Here is a 17470-nt window from a genome sequence, read left to right on the forward strand (position 1 = left end):
GACTGCCTTGATCAGCTATTCAATCCTTCATGCTCAATGGCTTTTTGAAAAATTCCCTTCCAAGCGGATGGGAGGGTGGTACCTCTAATCTTCGATATAATTTTCCATTCACTTTTTAATTTCTATTTCTATGGATTTGAGTGGTCAAGTTCGATCAACAGGGAATTTCTTACAGTTAAGGCCAACAAGGACATCTCAGGATTAATAATTAACCCTATATATACTGATAATATGCCTGCAATATTTACTGTGGTCCTGCTAAAGCCAGTGAAGCCATTGTTTAACGAAATAAAACTAAGAACAAGAAACATGAAAGCTGTCGTGTCATATGTACATTACCACGGAGGCCTTTGTAATAAGTACAAGGGCGATTCAAAAAGTAAGGTCCCTATTTTTTTTTCATGAAAAATCAAACTTATTCTTCTCAACTTTGCATACATCGTTGGGAAGGTTGAGCATTTAGCTATTTTTCTACATAGTCGCCCAGACGATCAATCACTTTTTGCATCCTTTTAAGCAGCTTTTTAATACCGGCGTCGTACCTTCTTCCCGCCGCGTCACGAAGCCAACTAACGACTGCTTCTTGCACTTCCTCGTCTGACTTGAATTTCTGTCCTCCAAGGTGTTTTTTGAGAGCGGGAAACAAGTGGTAGTCGCTGGGGTCAACTTCCGGGCTGTAAGGAGGGTGGTCTACGATATCCCAGCAGCTGAATTCATTGAGTAGGGTGGTCGTTTGATGCAACACATGTGGACAGGCATTGTCATGAGATACAAACACACTCCTTTGGTGAGACACCTTGCATAACCGAGGACATCCGACACAATATTCTGCATGGAGAAGTAGCCATTCTCTTCATTAAGGCTTTCTTTTATCTCATAAAGGGTAATTCTCGGGCTATTGCGCACCATCTCGTCAATTGGAGCCACCGTTGATTCCGGCAAACTCGGCCGCCCCGACCGCTGCTCATCGTGGACGTTTTTCCGGCCATCAAAAAACTCCCTGCACCACTTCCGTACGTTTTTGATGTCCATACACTTCTCACCATACACATCCACTAAATGGCGGTGAATGTATATCGGAGAAGCAGGCTTCAGGCCGTCAATTGGCTTCGCGACATGGCGAGAGAAAGGTACGACGCCGGTATTAAAAAGCTGCTTAAAAGGATGCAAAAAGTGATTTATTGTCAAGGCGGCTATGTAGAAAAATAACTAAATGCTCAACCTTTCCTACGATGTACGCAAAGTTGAGAAGAATAAGTTTGATTTTTCATGAAAAAAAATGGGGGACCTTACTTTTCGAATCACCCTCTTATTTTAAAGACTAGTGTGAGAGAAACTAAATTATCCATTTTCCGAAGATAGCAAACATGATTTTGTCTGATTCGGGAAAATAATGTAATAATGATTGATAAAAAATAGCAATGAAAAAAATGTGGCAACATTAAGTCGATGGCAGTCATGAATTCTCTGAAAAACTGCATGAAAATAATAGTATTGCTCAAATTTACCTAGGATGTAACACATCTGTATTTGAATGGGGAATGGCATAGGTCTTAAACTTCTAGAGGACAGGGGAACCAAGCGGAATCGACTAAACCAAAGGCATGACTTCACTGACCATTCACTGCACAAAGCACAGCTGTGTGTCCCATTTCCTCCTCGTCAGTCATTATCAGATCAACATCTGTGCTTATGTTCACTCCATTTCTCTTCATCCACTCCCTGTTGCCAATCAGCACCTACGAAATGACACCAAGGGGTTTTACAAAATAAGGCAACAGAATTTTTACCAGGGAAATAACACATTAGCATCAACACAATAGCATTGTAAATGACATTAGCCTAATTTAAAAAATTTCATTTCCGAAATGACTGACAAAAATTTTGACTAAACAGTGACACTTACACAAATATATTAATTGAATTAATGCAATATGAGTGAAAACTTGGCAATATGATAAGGCTGGCACCCCTTCACAAACAAGGGTCATGGTCATCTAACGGGTGTAAAGCTCAGTTACAATGGATATTGAATTGAATTGTGAAAAAATAATTCAAATGAAATTTCAAAACTGGCTGCATGCCTCTAAGCAGTTTCAAATCCCTAAGCCAGAAAAAATTAATGATTTTGTCAATGTTTGCCAATAATTTCAAACATAGAAGTGTGTGATGTGAATATTTTCCGAGGGTGTAGTGATTAAAAATACCTAGAATATATTACATCAAAATATCACAAATCTATCAATAGCATAGACTTTGCCAATGACTGATAGAGTACATCTTCTAAGTATGCACTTTAGAACATACAAATAATAGTAATTAGCCAATTAAATATATAAATTAGGTTTGTACTATTGCAATATATTTTTTTAACAATATAAACAAATTTCAACTCATAATTGCATGTGCCTGAAGATGACACATTAACATTAAAACACATTGTATATTCTAATAATAGCATGATGGAAAAGTACAAACACGGGTAATTTATCCCATTCAAAGTACACCAATAAGTTTGGAAAAAAAACTGAATTGAAATTTCTCGATGAAACATTTTAAAGAGGAAGCATGTTACTTGTGAAACAAGGGGATTGAAATGGTGTGGTGGCTAGGGTACTGGCTTTCCACCCAGAGGGCCCTTAAGGGTTCCAATCCCAGAGATGAGAAAATATTTTTCAGTGGTATCCCGATCCCTGCTTGAGGTGTCTTGAGGAGAGCACTTTTGAGTGAGTACGCCGTCCGTCAGAGGGGACGTTAATGGTGAACCCTCTAGGTGCCTTTCGTAAAGAGTAGGCTGATGCCGACGCCGGGTTTCTCTCCACCCTTCATCCTTTCCTGTCCATCCCTAATGGCGCAAATGACCTCAGCTCTCAATCGCCACCCCTTAAAACCACTACTACTTCAGAAACAAGTTCAGATGATTTTGTGTTATTTCAAAAACATATAGAAGATAGATAAAAGAGCCATTATTATTGCAACACATGCTACTTTCCTCTTAGCAAATTCAGAATTCAGAGAGCTTTTAGATAGTAGCAGATTCTTTTTGAAGATCTTGACTTAAATATTAAATAACAAATACAAGCAATCCAAATTCATTCTTTGTATGATATTGCATGTGTACTCATATAAGATTTGTTTCTTTCATGTGATTTGATGCAATAGAAAACATAATGGCACACCATTGCAGTAACCTTTAAATGCTTTTGCTAATGGACTGTGGTAATCACAATTTGTAAATCTATGAATAAAAGCAGTGCTAAACCATGAAACAAATTATGAAAAGTATTGGCATTTAAGAAAAAGTTGCTACGAAAAAGACAACTTTAGAATGACAATTGACATATTTCTGGTGGTTGGCCCTTACGCAGCAAGCTACCCCTTCTTTGGCCATGCGGAAAATATAAAATCATAAAAATAAATGAAATATCAAGCTTGAGAGTGGATCTATGTTGCGCCTTGGACACAATCAGTTTTTAATGTCATTGCCACAGATAGCTCTCCTCTTCATTCCATGAAACCTCAGACAATTATTAATTAAATACCTAGCAAATACTTATTATTATTCTTACATATTTCACATGAAAATATTGTTTTAGATGTACAATATTTACCTGTGATAGGGGATTTGAATTATAATGGACTTATATCCCTTCCACTGACATGGTTTTTACTCCAGTGTTTTGTAACATTATAAAAGGCAATGTGCTTTTATTTCCCACAAATTACAATGACTCTCAAATTATTTCCCATACGATTTACACATTTTCCCACATTCTACAGAAAGTTGCAATAGATGGGTTTTCACAGTGATTCATACGCAAACACACCTATTTATATATTAGACATGTAAAGGTAGAAGTACTTGCACTTTCAAAACATTTGAATAAAATCACTGAATATCATATGGTAAACAATAATTATACATACACAATTCATGCTATTCAGTTAAAATCATGCTTATTAGCCTCAAAGGTCAATGAGCCATTAAAAGATTGATTCTGGATCATGAATAAAAGCTCTTGAACAACATGGGATTGAACATAATGTAAGATTAACCAACTGATGAAAAACCATCCATTGTTTCAAGGTTAGCCCACACTTCACGGAAAATCTAACGGCAAATGCCTCATAATATACCTCATAATTTGTAGGGGTATCTCCAATTGAATTCCTATCCATATTTGGAGAGCTAAGCAACAACTGCTGCAGCTCCATGGACCTCCTCTGCTGCAACATGGATTCATTCGAAATCATCTCCACTGACACCCCACCCACATCCACAGTTGATCTGGTGGCACCCGGGGGCTTTCCATCTAGCAGAGTCCTAAAAATTGATTCCACATGCATATGAATGAAAAATGACTTCAAATGAAAGTAGAAAGAGCTCTTTGTTTGTCTCTTATTAATCATTTCCATGAAGATTTCTTATTTTCATAACCTGGTTTCAACATTAAAATGCCACAATCAGGTGGGAAAGGAATTGAATCAGAAAAGCTCAAATGAATGGGAAAATATTACCAACCAAATTATTTGAGTATTAAACAATCAATTTTACTCTTGATCTACTTTACACAGGATTGATCAAAAGCCCACATATATCTATAACTTTCATTTGACCCCCATGAATTTAGTTGCTCTGATCTACTAGCTATAACACATGACAAAAAAGTATTTTGAATTTCATGTACAAGTTTAGCAACTTCTATTTGCCTTCATGGTATTACCTCAGTTTGTTGGTGTAATTAGTTAGCTGCTCGGATTGGATGGCAGACACCATTAATGGTTCAACATGTGAGATGGTGCACTTAATTCCACATCCAGGTACAGCTTGAAAGTTTTCACATTTGGCATTTAGTTCAGTGCCTATCATCTCTTTGACATAATGTACAATGGCTGAAAGAAAAACAATGACAACCGTCAAGACCTGAAACTAATTCCAATGCCAGGTTACATTTACTCACATTAGAACTTTTGAGGTCATAATATATTCATTTATGCATAACTCATGCATACATGCTATTCTCAGAGAAAAGCATAACTTCCTTTCAACATATTGAACCTTCTGCATAAACCTGATCACGGGATGGTGACATGATTCTTATTACAAAAATTACAAAATTTTCAGGGGCATAAATAATTTTTAAAAGATTTTAATTAACTGTGGGTTTGTTCATACACTCATGAAAATTTCTATCTTATTCGTTTAATGGCATTTCAGAAAACTATGACATATGATGTACTACTTTAATTGAATTAAGTACGGAGAGAGCATATTTTGTTGAGTAGAACTAAACATTTTAAGAAATTGAAAATGAGTAGGCACAAAGTGTTCATGATAGATTAATATGAGCACTAGAACCGGAAATAAACCAACTGCCATGACATGCATGAGAATCTCTGAAAGGAAAATTTTGGATAGAAATTTTATCTAACAGACTGTGGCTATGCTTTAATGTGATCATACATGAAAATTAATAAATGAGGGGTACAATTAGAAAGACCTAGGGTTAAATAGAATACACATCAATTATTGTCTAGCCACAGAGAAAATCAATCCCAAACAAATACAAAGAGGTGTCTACAACATGAAAATATGAAAAACTGTACTTTTTCCACATGGAATTAGCTCTATCAGCAAAATTTACCAAAGTGTATAAGTACCATCCTTGTAATTTTTTCTGGCCCTTTGACACCATAGAATCTTTACAATAAATTTGGATTTTATATACTACAGCTAAAATTTCCTTCTCAAATTGAGAAAATATTGTAAATAAAAATAAATGCAACATCTGCAAAATCATTTCACACAATTAAAGTCACAAATTTCACAAGTGGGGGCCTCACAATCACAACAATATGTGCATTCTCATTAGTTGTAACAGTTTTTGATGCTATAGGAGTAACCCATCACTTTTTTCATGTTAAAAACAAAAGTTGTCTCCAGGACATTTTGCTGTACAGCAGATATACTCGAGACTGCAAAACAAATGCATCTTTACGTTAAAAATAAAAAACATAAAAAATTTGTAATTATGGACTTGGAAGTGGCAATAAATAAAGCTTCTCACTGTTGCTGTGCTTAATTTGCACCTACCACACCTTATTCTGAAAAATAATGGAGCAAGCCTAACCCGCAGCCGACAATTACATCATGCATGGACCAGGGGTGAAGAAACGCTCATTCATAAGCACGACCATGGATGAGGAAGAATTCCATTCTTCCTTCCCTAGTATTACTTTTTCCAGAGTCCACGCTGGCTCTAAACAGTTGTTTTCCTAAAGAAGGTAATTGCATCTAATTCTAAAGAACCATTAAGAGATATCATATAAAGAAAAGTCAGTGATTGGAGCCAATGGTTTGTTAACAGGATAGTACATAACCAACATGGTACATTGTCAGGTAATATCTTCTCGACTTGATACATGGAGTCTTTCCGAAAGCAAAGATTTCTTAATTTGAAAAGCAAAAGGATGATGACACCTAAACAAAACTTTGTAGGACAGATTTAGTCCATGGTTTTCCATAGACACTCATTATCTTCATTCCACATCGTAACAAAATATTGAGGAAAGAGTAGAATTTCCTTTTCACACCACATAAAAGAAGGAGAATTTCATGGAGTTGGTGGATTCCAGAAGTTTTCAAGGAGTGTCATGATACTGAACAATTCAGTGAATTAAAGGTGCATTTCAACTCTGTCATTCTCAAGTCATAAGCATGCCACATTACTGACAAAATTAAGATGTCTCATTAGAACAAAGATGCAAATGGCAAGAGAGAGATATCCATGTTACTTTTGGCCTCTCTTGTGGCCCAAAAAGTGGAGAGATACATACTGGTCGATATTTCAGAAGAAATTTTGGTTAGATAGGAGTTTCAATCTGTGACTATTTTTAATCCAATTGAATGCCTTTCAGCACAAAAGTAATCATTGAAAGAAGCACTCAGAGGGTGGGTTTAAGAACCAAATGCTAGGAATCAGAGAGCTAAATAATTACACAAATATGCATACACAAACTGCTAATGTCAGGTGGGAGCCTCCTCTGTGCTGTATGCATAGTTTAACATTCATACTTTTACGTCAATGAGAAATGAGATGTACACATCAACAAAGACATAATTTTTAATCACATACCTATGAATTTATTTTACAATTCAAACCAAAACACCATGAATTCAAACTTTTTTCCTGAAACTGACTTATTTCATATGAATTAGACCCTTAATTTAAAAAAATAATTTGCATGCAACTTCAGTACATGGTCCAACTGTCAATGGATTGTCAGCGACCCAATTGGCAATGGGGCAAAAAAGCCATCCCGATTTCTCAGCTACAAGTATATAATTGTGAAATTTAACAGCTTTCACTTGAAATTTTCATATTGAAGCAAAATCCTGTCATACTACACATTTAAAAAAATGTGTCAATTCATTTGTAAGGCAAACCTGTATATAAGATAACATTAAATCTCACATTCTTCAATTTTTAACTTAAAATGAAAATAAAGAGTTTTCAATGACATGCATTACCTGAAGCAATTGGGTGCTCGCTGGAAGCTTCAGCTGTGCCCACTAGGCACAGAAACAGGGCTAATGAAGTTGTCTGCTCATCAACAAATAAACAAATACGAGAAACCATAGGCACTCCATGAGTTATAGTTCCAGTTTTATCAAACACTATATATTTCACCTGTTTGAACAAAAAAAGATAACAAGCATTCAGAATACTATCATTAGAAAGCGTCCAAGGGACAATATGTTTGAGGAACCATCATACTATGCAGAGCCAAATAGCATCAATCAATATTCTATAATAACCATTTATATTTACTCACCCAAATTAAAATTTAATCCAATTAAAAGGAAAGAATATTAATTTTCAAATTAACAATTAAATGCCCACTAAACGTTTCAGCGGATATCCATCAAAACAGGGACATGGCTGCCTGAGTTCAAATCCATGCGCACTTCTTTTGGGTGCAACAGAAATAATTAGCTTCCCTACCCAGATGTATGAACTTGACGCACAATAGGGCTTAGTATGAGGTGAAATCCAACTTCATCTACCAAATAACCTTAGGGTGGAGGTTTTGATTGCTAAAAACATTCCCACAGTTTTACATTATCATGGGTCCACAAGTTGAAATTAACCTGTTACAAATTATTAATGAATAGCTCACTATGTTTTAGAAAATATGTACAGGAATTATTATTATTACTAACACTCTACTGCATAAGTTAGCTTTTAAGTTAGCATATCTTGTTTCTCACAATAAAATACAACCCAACATCCTACTTCACAACAAACCCCTCTTCATCTCCATATACTTCCTCCCTTCATTCTGTCCAACATCCCTATCCTATTCCTGCCCCTTCTTTGTTTGCCTCCCCTCTACCACAGTCTTCAATATTCCAGTCCCTTTCAAAATGCTTTGCATCCATTGTTCCCGTCTCACTATGATTTCTCCCAACAATCCCCTCTCCCCACCCACACCGCACCCAGCATCAACCTCTTCATTTGTTGTTTTCTTCTCTGTCCATTTCACCTTCTCCATTCTTCTCCACACCCACATTTCAAAAGCCTCCAATCTACGTCTATCCTCCTGCTTCAATGACCACGTTTCCGCACCGTACATAGCTACGCTCCATATCAAAGTTTTTACGAGTCTTTTCTTAATATCCTTACTCAACGTCCCTGTCATCAACTCCCTCCTCCTTGTGAAAGCCTCTTCGCCTAGCACAATTCTTCTCTGTACGTCTCTACTACTTTGACCATTTTGGTGCAATACACTTCCAAGATACGTAAACTGTTCTACCTACTCTAGTTTTTGCCCTCCTATTTTAATGTTTAGCTTAGCCTTTTTCTTTCAGGAAAACTACATAACCTTTGTTTTATTTACATTTATTCTCATCCCACATCCATCGCACTGAATTTCCAGGGATATCTAAAAAAATTGCAGTGTCCTTAAGGTTATGGTAATCATTTAGAACCAAGGAGGTAAAATATTCTGAAAACTTTTAAGTTATAATGGGAAATTTACATTTCCACCTGGTATGATTATAAACAGCCAATATTCATTTAAATCTTGAGGTTTGAGTTACTCCAAATATATTATGTTACAACCAGCGAATCAAAATACATTTGTGATATAATTCTAATAATTATAATTGTGTCACCAAAACAGTTACAGGTACAGCATATGGATAGTTAGGTACAGCATATGTATATTGCTGAGGAAATTGTAACAGTTAATTGAGATGATTATAAAATGTTGATGTAAAATTCAAGCTGGGGGGTGAGATGGCCACATTAATCACCAGGATTTGAACCTGGGACACTACAGTCCACATCCCAATCCTTGACATACCAAGCCATCATGCCAGTCACACTACTTTGGGTTTGGATATAATTCTATTTAATTACCTAAGAAGGGCGAGCAAAATTATGTGCAACCATATTTAGCGAGACAAAATCATGGCAGAGGGGCGAACTTTCATGAATGGCAAGAATGAAACAAGCTGTGCAATAAATCGAGAAACAGAAGAGCGTGAAACGTGTGCAAGAAGTGGGCGAGAGATGTCAACTTGGTGGGAGCACAGACACTCGTCCCACACTTGCATTGCATCAAAATACGTCTTTCTTCATTATCACGGGAAATTTATTTAGCCATTACTTTAATATAGATTAACGGATCATCAAATAAGACTTTTGGAAGGTGAAATTTTTTACATCTGTCATGTCTTCTCAGATATATGTAAATTAATGCTGAGAAATGCTCAAGTCTCACATAAAACAATCAAAGAATGTAAGAGACCTCGTCCTTATTTAGGATATTCAACAACACGGCAGAACATGTATTATAAATTCATCCCACAGGCAATGAGATTTTGCGAATCCATTAAAAGGATTTCTCCGAGCAATATTGCTTTAGAGCATCCATACATTTGCACACAAAATTTGAAAAACTAATAATGCAAGTCCAGTAATCATATCTTCTATTTGCTATACCTAAAATGTAATCACATAATATTTATTTAGATATGGTTAAGGAACAGATTACCTTGTGGGCATTTTCCAGTGGTTCAGCTCCCTTGATAAGAATGCCATTCTGGGCACCAACACCCGTCCCAACCATTACCGCAGTGGGAGTGGCCAAGCCAAGGGCACAAGGGCAAGCAATGGCTAGAACACTTAGGGCACATCGGAATGCATATTGGAAGATGACTTCTTCACGGTTGAAACCATGTTTCTCATCTTCCTGGAATAAGAAAGAATAACTTTATTTAAATTCTATCCATGTCAAGTATTAATGTAACCACACCAAACTATGCAATATTGTTCACTAACACTAATAGGTATGTGGGAGATGTCAACATAGCCACTAATAGTCCAGCCAACTAGGGTAATTGATGACACGGCTATTACAAAAGGAACAAAGTATCCAGCAACTTTATCAGCAAGCTGTTGAATTGGTGCCTTTGATGTTTGCGCTTCTTCAACTAGTTTCACTATTTGCGCAAGAGTTGTTGCCTCTCCAGTATGCGTAGCCTCCATCAGTAACAAACCATTTTGGTTTATTGAGCCACCAATAACAACTGAACCTGAGGTGTAAATAAAATCTCATGAGAACAGTTAAAACTGCAGCTCACAATTACAACTAAACAATAAATGAAAGTACAAAATTAAAGTCTGCATTACAAGTTACCATGCATGGAAAATTTCAAAGATTGCATACCAATTTTCTTGGGGACAGGCATGGACTCTCCAGTAATCAATGACTCATCACAAGTTGACCTTCCGTATATCACCTTCCCATCTACTGGAACTTTGGCTCCAGGAACAACCTGCACATGACCAAAAATGAAACTTGCAACTAAAATAAGCATTTGCATTGACATCATCATGAAGGATGAGCACAAAAAATACTTAGGTAATGATAAGTTTATAACTATAACTTCTAAGGAACTTAATTTCAGCATAATTCAAGTAAAACTTATTAATTTAAATCATTACACAGAAGTTCTTGGACAAATAGGAAGCAACTATTAAATAATCTGTTACAAAGGAGTGAATACAGTGGAAGTCATGAATGAATGAGTTGTTGCCATTTCACATGTTATTAGTGCATGGCCACATTGGCAGTTGCGCCAACTTTCCAGGCAACGAAGATGTAAATTTTTGGCTAATATTTATACAGGGTGGGTCAGAATGGACTCCTTGATTTTATGGGCGATTTGTAAAAATACCAACCAAGATAAATCAAAAAAGTTTTTAATTCTTAAAATAAAATGTGATGCAATTTTTTTCATTAGGTTTTGAAAGTTTTTTCAGCCAAATGATGAGTGATGAACATGTTGAGTCTTTCAAAAATATTTTCCCAAACTTTTTTCAGCATTGTACTTAAAGAACGTTCCCACAACAAAGCCTTGGTACTCACAAGACCACTGCATCATAGCAACTTGAAATGTTGTTGTTTCCCCATGCTAACACCACTACTCCCACTCCGCTAATTAACTCGCTCGCTCTTCAGTGATTTTTTAAAACTAGGGTGTCCATTCTGCATCACCCTGTATATTTGTTATACTCAATGCTAACTTTGATACACTGCAATCTCCAAGAAATCTTAATCATGGGAATACCGAAGGCAACACAAAACAAGAACAACCTTCACGTAAATATTATGTAAAATTATTATCATTGTTATTGGTAGTTCACCATTGCAAGGCTCGATTATCACTGATCATCGCTACACCTCCCAGTTCTTTCTCACATGACATCCCCCACTTCATTAAACCATTCTTTAATTCCAAATACTCAACCTCACTATCTTTTCCTTACTCCTCCCTTGTTTGCCCTCCCCCACGACACAGCCTTCAGCATTTCTTCACCAATCAAAATACTGAGTATGCTTGCTCTCCCTGCCTCCTTTGGATTTCTACCAACCATTGTCTCTTCCGACCAACCATACTGTTGGCCCCAGGGGTAATGCCCTCCTCGTCTGCCAGCCCAGAGGTCGTGAGCCCAATTACTGCCTAGGTGGGTTTTCCTCCACCTACGGCTTTGCCATCTTTGCAGTAGTCCTCAGGGTTATGTTCAGAGCTCAGGTGGAAGAAGGAACTATTAGTCTCAATCTCGCCCCAATAACGTCGTTAAATACAAAAGTAGCACTTCCTTATTTGTTTCCTTTCTGTCCATTAAACCTTTCCCATCCTTCTCCACATCCACATTTCAAAAACCCCAAATCCAAGCCAATCATGTTGCATCTCAACAAACATGTTCCCCATGTTCCCAAAGCCACGCCCCAAAACAAAGTTTTCATTAATCTTGCCCTAACATTCTGGCTCAATGTCCTTGTCATCAATTCTCTCCTCCTATAAAAGGAGAAGAGAATTGATGACACAAGAGAGAGAGAACACACAAGTCCTTCCAGCCCAGGTGATATGTTACATGTTAAGGCTGTACTCATGGGAGAGCCATTGATATGAATAATTATAATAAAATAATATAGAAAATGCAACTAACTACCACTATCTCACTAAATATAACCATCTCACCTTTAAGAAGTCACCTCGCTGAACAAAGTCAACACTTATCGGTTTTTCTGATAGGATCTGAAAGTCATGGCCCAGTTTGACAAGCACTGCTTCAGTTGGCTTCAGGGACAATAGCTTTGAAAGTGCCTCGGATGTTTTCCCCTGCACCAAATAAAAGTATGTACATATATTAATTCCCAAGGCATTTCGGAGGGACAATTGATCAGTATCAAGTTTTAGTCTTACCTTTGCAATGTGCTCCATCCATCTTCCCAGGGAAACAAAAATGAGGAGCATTGGAGGAGTTTCAAAAAATGTAACAGGGCTATTTTTGTGTTGCATTATCATAGCACCAAGGACGACTCCAATGGAGTAGACATACGCAATAGTTGTTGACATGGTGATTAATACATCCATGTTTGTAGTTCGATGCTTCAAGGCTCGCCAGGACTGCTTATAGAAGTGCCAGCCACCAAAAAACTATAAATAATCACAAATTGAAAATGAATCATGGGTCAGCCTACAATTATGTAAGTTAAAAAAATCGAACAATATATCACAATATCACATTTTGAGTACACCATGTGTAATACTGCACAGAACATTATTCAAAACTTATCATTTCAATCTTTGCTGATCTATAGACATTGAAAAAATTTAAAAATGTACTTGAGTAGTTCATTTCACTGCAGTACTCTCTCTCTCTCTCTTATTGGCAATTTATTAGAATCCATACTTTCAGTTGATTTCCGTTCTTTGAATTCCAGTGTCATAGGTCTGCATTGATTGATAGAGGGTGATAGAGGTTAAATCCACTAATTATGGGCTATCTCTGAATCAAAATTAAGGCACATGGAGGTTGTGTGAAATTAAGCTATGCACTTTTCAAATTAGTCTATGCCTTGCCATGGAAGACACTCTTCCTTTCTGGTATGCACTAATTGTGCTATAATGTGCATGGGAAGGTGAGACACATATGCCTAAGAATTAAAATTTGAAAATGCTTACCAGACCTGATTTCAAAAACTTTACATGCAATACATACATATGGGGTGGTCAAGAACTGTTTTGCTAGAACATTGGGAGAGTGTTCTTATGTTTATCACAATAATATCACAGTCTTATAGGCACTGAACCAGAGATAAATCCTCGCCATTTTTTTCTCAGACAGCTATTATCTGATCTATCTGGAGTAGTAATTGTCATGAAAGTATAAATGTCACTTTTTTCCATTCCAACTAAATAACGGTGAAATAAATTTTATTTTCATTATATTTATTCGTGACAAGAATTCAACAATGAATTTCGACTAAATCATATACTTAAAAATCGTATACCTTAAAATGTACCCAAAAGAACAATGAACTTATAATAAAAATTGAGAATCCAACTTTGGTTCATACGTTTCAGTTATCACAGCTTTTATGTCTGACCAAATGTTAACTTAGGTAATATTCCATCAGTAAACTAGCTTATGTTACGGAGCTAACCCAAGTAGAACATTCAATTTTGGGGAACCTTCTGATTTTCACTTTAACTGCAGTGCACCTCTCCTAAGGAGAAGGATTTCATACCAGATGCATCATGAGCATTTAATTGTAACTTGAAAATGATGTTAAGAATCTCAGGCACAAAATTATAAAAATAACAAAATGAAGTTGGAGAGATAAAGTAAAATATTAACGGATTAGTGAGAGATATCACAAAGTGGCAAAACCAGACAGTCAAGATTTACATGAATCAGCCAGTTGACATCTCCGACAGCTCATTTGTTTATTTTACAAAAAAAAGTTTTGAAGCTTCCTCAATTGGCCACCACTTGGATATGCTACATTCCATAGTCAAATTCATGTAATGTTTAATGAGAAGTTGTTAAAAAAAAAAACAGAAAGAGCCAGTCATGACCTCTTGATACTTTTGTGCAATTAAGGTTCTACCAGGCAGCAAATTTTTGCATGACTTTCCTATCAGATAAAATAATCAAGAGAAAGTCAAATGCTCACATTTCTGATTTGAAAACAAAACAAACGAATTCTCTTACCTGCACTGGAGTGGAGAATATGAAAAGGAGCAGATTCTCCCAAGAAAGGCCAGGCAGCAGCATGCAGCACACTTCTTCATGAGATCCATGCCCAGGCATTATATACATAAAATAAATCATGACAGTCATGCATGGGATTCCAAAGATTAAAGAAATCAAAAATGCATTCCTCCATCTATTTATTTCCTCCCGTTGATCCAAATACCTATGCCCATTCTCCCACCTAAAGAAAAGAAAAATAAGATACAGTCAATAAAGAAAGTTTGGTTCGCTAAACTCACACACGTGGATGCAGACGTTGCAGGAACTATTATTCAGTGAAAATTGTCACCGAAATAAATTCTCACCAATAGCAATGAGAGTCAACAAGGAAGACTTACTTGTCCCTTGAAGAGAGAGGAGAGGCTTCAAATCCCATGCCAACAATAGCCTCAATAATGTCCCTGATACCTGTGATCTCCGTGTCGAAACGGAAGACACCCTTCTGAGTGGTGAGGGCTACACTGGCATGCGTAACTCCAGGCAAGCGTGATACTTCTCGCTCAATCTTATTCACGCAAGATGCACACGTCATCCCACTTATCTGAAATTAAAACATCAGCCACTAGAAATGTGAACATGGATTCCATACACCCAGTCAATACACTGGCTCTGTAACAACCACAATATACAAATTTCCCAAACTACAGTGGGCGACCCTTAAATCCGGAAAAATTTCAACTTGAATTTCCTGCTATATTGTAGTTCCCCTGGAGTTTGTGATTGGAGTTCTCGAGAGCTATAGGCATCTAGCAAACAGTCATAACCTCAAAATGGCCGAGATGTCATGTACAAATGCGGAGTACAATCGAAGAGCTGCTATTGTCAAAAGTGTTCATGCTGGGCATTATATTTCGAGATAGTTTGATTCTTCTGGTATCCCAGATCATCTGTTTACGATATTGTGGCCAAGTATAATGCTTCGGAGAAGTCTGGGGAAGGTTTCGCTAACTCACATTCGAGGAAACGCGTGCTTGTCCGCATTTCAGTGCTGCACCCTGTATATCTGATGACAAAGTAAGCAAAACTATAACATTTTACAGCAATGTCTATATAATATGCACCTTCAAATGGGGCAAGATGCTGTGTGGTTCAGTGTTTATTCTCGACACATTGAAGCCTTAGTACATATCCAAAAATTCTGCCTCTTCTCCTTTACAACATTCTGAACAAACTTTTCCTATTCCTCATAAAACATTGGTTATGTTCTCATCTCATTCATCATTCTCCTGTATCCAAAAGTAACCACTCCTTTCAATCCTCTCTTTCCTACAGCAGTCTGCATATATTTTCTATTAATTCACACCTCCTTTACTAGATATTAATTTAGTTTTCTTCCGGTAGATATAAACATATTCATTCCTTAGGGCCATTTTGCTCATGTCCTTCCATTAGCTGATTTTTATCTCAAGTTAAAAATATGTTTACAATGCAAAATGAAAAGATTTGCTGCCCCCAATCTTCTTCCACATGCGACTACTTTCATCCTGTAACTTTTTTAAGTAATAGGACATAGGCTGGACACCACTATGAGAGAACTCTTTGGGATATAATGAAAAATCTCAGGCTTCAACTGCGATTAATTTTTCTGAGGCTTACATGTTCTTCAAAACAAACACAGAGGTTCTGGAGGATGATGACAAGCGTCTGCAAGAGCTTTGCAAACCAAGAGAGGAATAAAACAAGAAGCTTCCTAGACATGGATGTGAAATAAACTAACAAACATATGTTGGTCATTGTGAAAAAGACTAGGAGAAAAGGAAAAGAAAACATTTATAGGATACCTAATGGGCGATGATTTTATTAAAATCAACATCTGAGAGTCAAGTGCAGTATATAAGGGTCCTACTACCAAGAGGATTACTAAGAACATAATATTTGAGATGGGTTATGGTCTGCTCATTGAATTGAATTTCCATTTTACATGTCCACATCACAATGAATTTTTATTGAGTAATTTCAACTACTAACCCTCAGTTCTACTTCTCCCTCTCCTGTACCTGGTTCAATAACAACTTGTGCAGGAAAACCAAGGTCACTAATGGAAGCAGCAATGTCAGTTGGAGTGATGGCGGAGGCATCATATTTTATTTCTGCTTTTGCTGCCAATAGTGCAACTAAAACCTCATGAATGCCTGGAAAACAGCACAATGTCATCAAGTAAACAGGCAATATAGGAATTACTTCAGGAGTACATAGTTTTTCAATTTTAGTTTTTGGCGACAGAAGTTTTATCAAGAAGGTACGGCAAAGTTAGAACTTTTGACAAGCAAAGGATGGCTTTTGCCCACCCATTACAAACCGAAGGCCAGAGGAAACAAAAGGAAGAAAACATGAGAGAGAGCCATGAAGATACACCAATAATAACTTTCAGTCACTGTCGTGAAATAAAAATAGCATCAGTAACTTACCATAAATCTTCTTGCAATGCTTTTCAATTGCAGCAACACATGAAGCACATGTCATTCCTTTCACTTGCAAAAAGCATTTTGAAAGCGTATTTTGGGATGTTGAGTTTGCCTCAGTCATCCTTAACGGTGACTTCTGATAAGAACCTCCTACAGCACCTAATTATAGTTTAAAAAATTGTCTTTCATTATTATCACTAACCAAATGATGTAATGATCACCACTATGTTGTTTATTGCACTAAGGACAACATGTATACAAATTTCAATACATATTAATTATATTTCAACTGAATTCAAAACTTACATTCAAAAATCATCATCAGAAAACATTTATTTCACATCCATTATGGACCCTATCTTATAACAGGATAGGCAATGTTCATAGACACCATAGAATATTAACTTATCAGAATTTATTTTTGAATGCTCTGCCTTTATACTTTGA

At 36.6% G+C, this 17470-nt stretch overlaps 1 protein-coding gene across 6 annotated transcripts in view; it reads right to left on the reverse strand.

Moving 5' to 3' along the window:
* Positions 1-17470, reverse strand: part of ATP7 (copper-transporting ATPase 1) — a 143874-nt gene that overhangs the window by 16346 nt on the left and 110058 nt on the right. For all 6 annotated transcript variants that reach the window (XR_011700635.1, XR_011700636.1, XM_071584555.1 and 3 more), the window contains 13 exons: positions 17027-17182; positions 16587-16750; positions 14957-15159; positions 14577-14799; positions 12782-13015; positions 12557-12697; positions 10738-10846; positions 10350-10603; positions 10063-10260; positions 7532-7691; positions 4725-4893; positions 4138-4324; positions 1619-1739 (listed from right to left, as the gene is read on the reverse strand). Coding sequence is in view for 4 of the 6 variants with exons in the window: in XM_071584555.1 (XP_071440656.1) it covers positions 1619-1739; positions 4138-4324; positions 4725-4893; positions 7532-7691; positions 10063-10260; positions 10350-10603; positions 10738-10846; positions 12557-12697; positions 12782-13015; positions 14577-14799; positions 14957-15159; positions 16587-16750; positions 17027-17182 (2319 nt within the window). In the remaining 2 variants the exon portion in view is untranslated. The remainder of the gene's footprint in view (positions 1-1618; positions 1740-4137; positions 4325-4724; positions 4894-7531; positions 7692-10062; positions 10261-10349; positions 10604-10737; positions 10847-12556; positions 12698-12781; positions 13016-14576; positions 14800-14956; positions 15160-16586; positions 16751-17026; positions 17183-17470) is intronic.

The sequence above is a fragment of the Hetaerina americana genome, unplaced genomic scaffold (assembly GCF_022747635.1).
Source record: "Hetaerina americana unplaced genomic scaffold, ioHetAmer1.1.p SCAF_2, whole genome shotgun sequence".
NCBI classification, from domain to species: domain Eukaryota; kingdom Metazoa; phylum Arthropoda; class Insecta; order Odonata; family Calopterygidae; genus Hetaerina; species Hetaerina americana.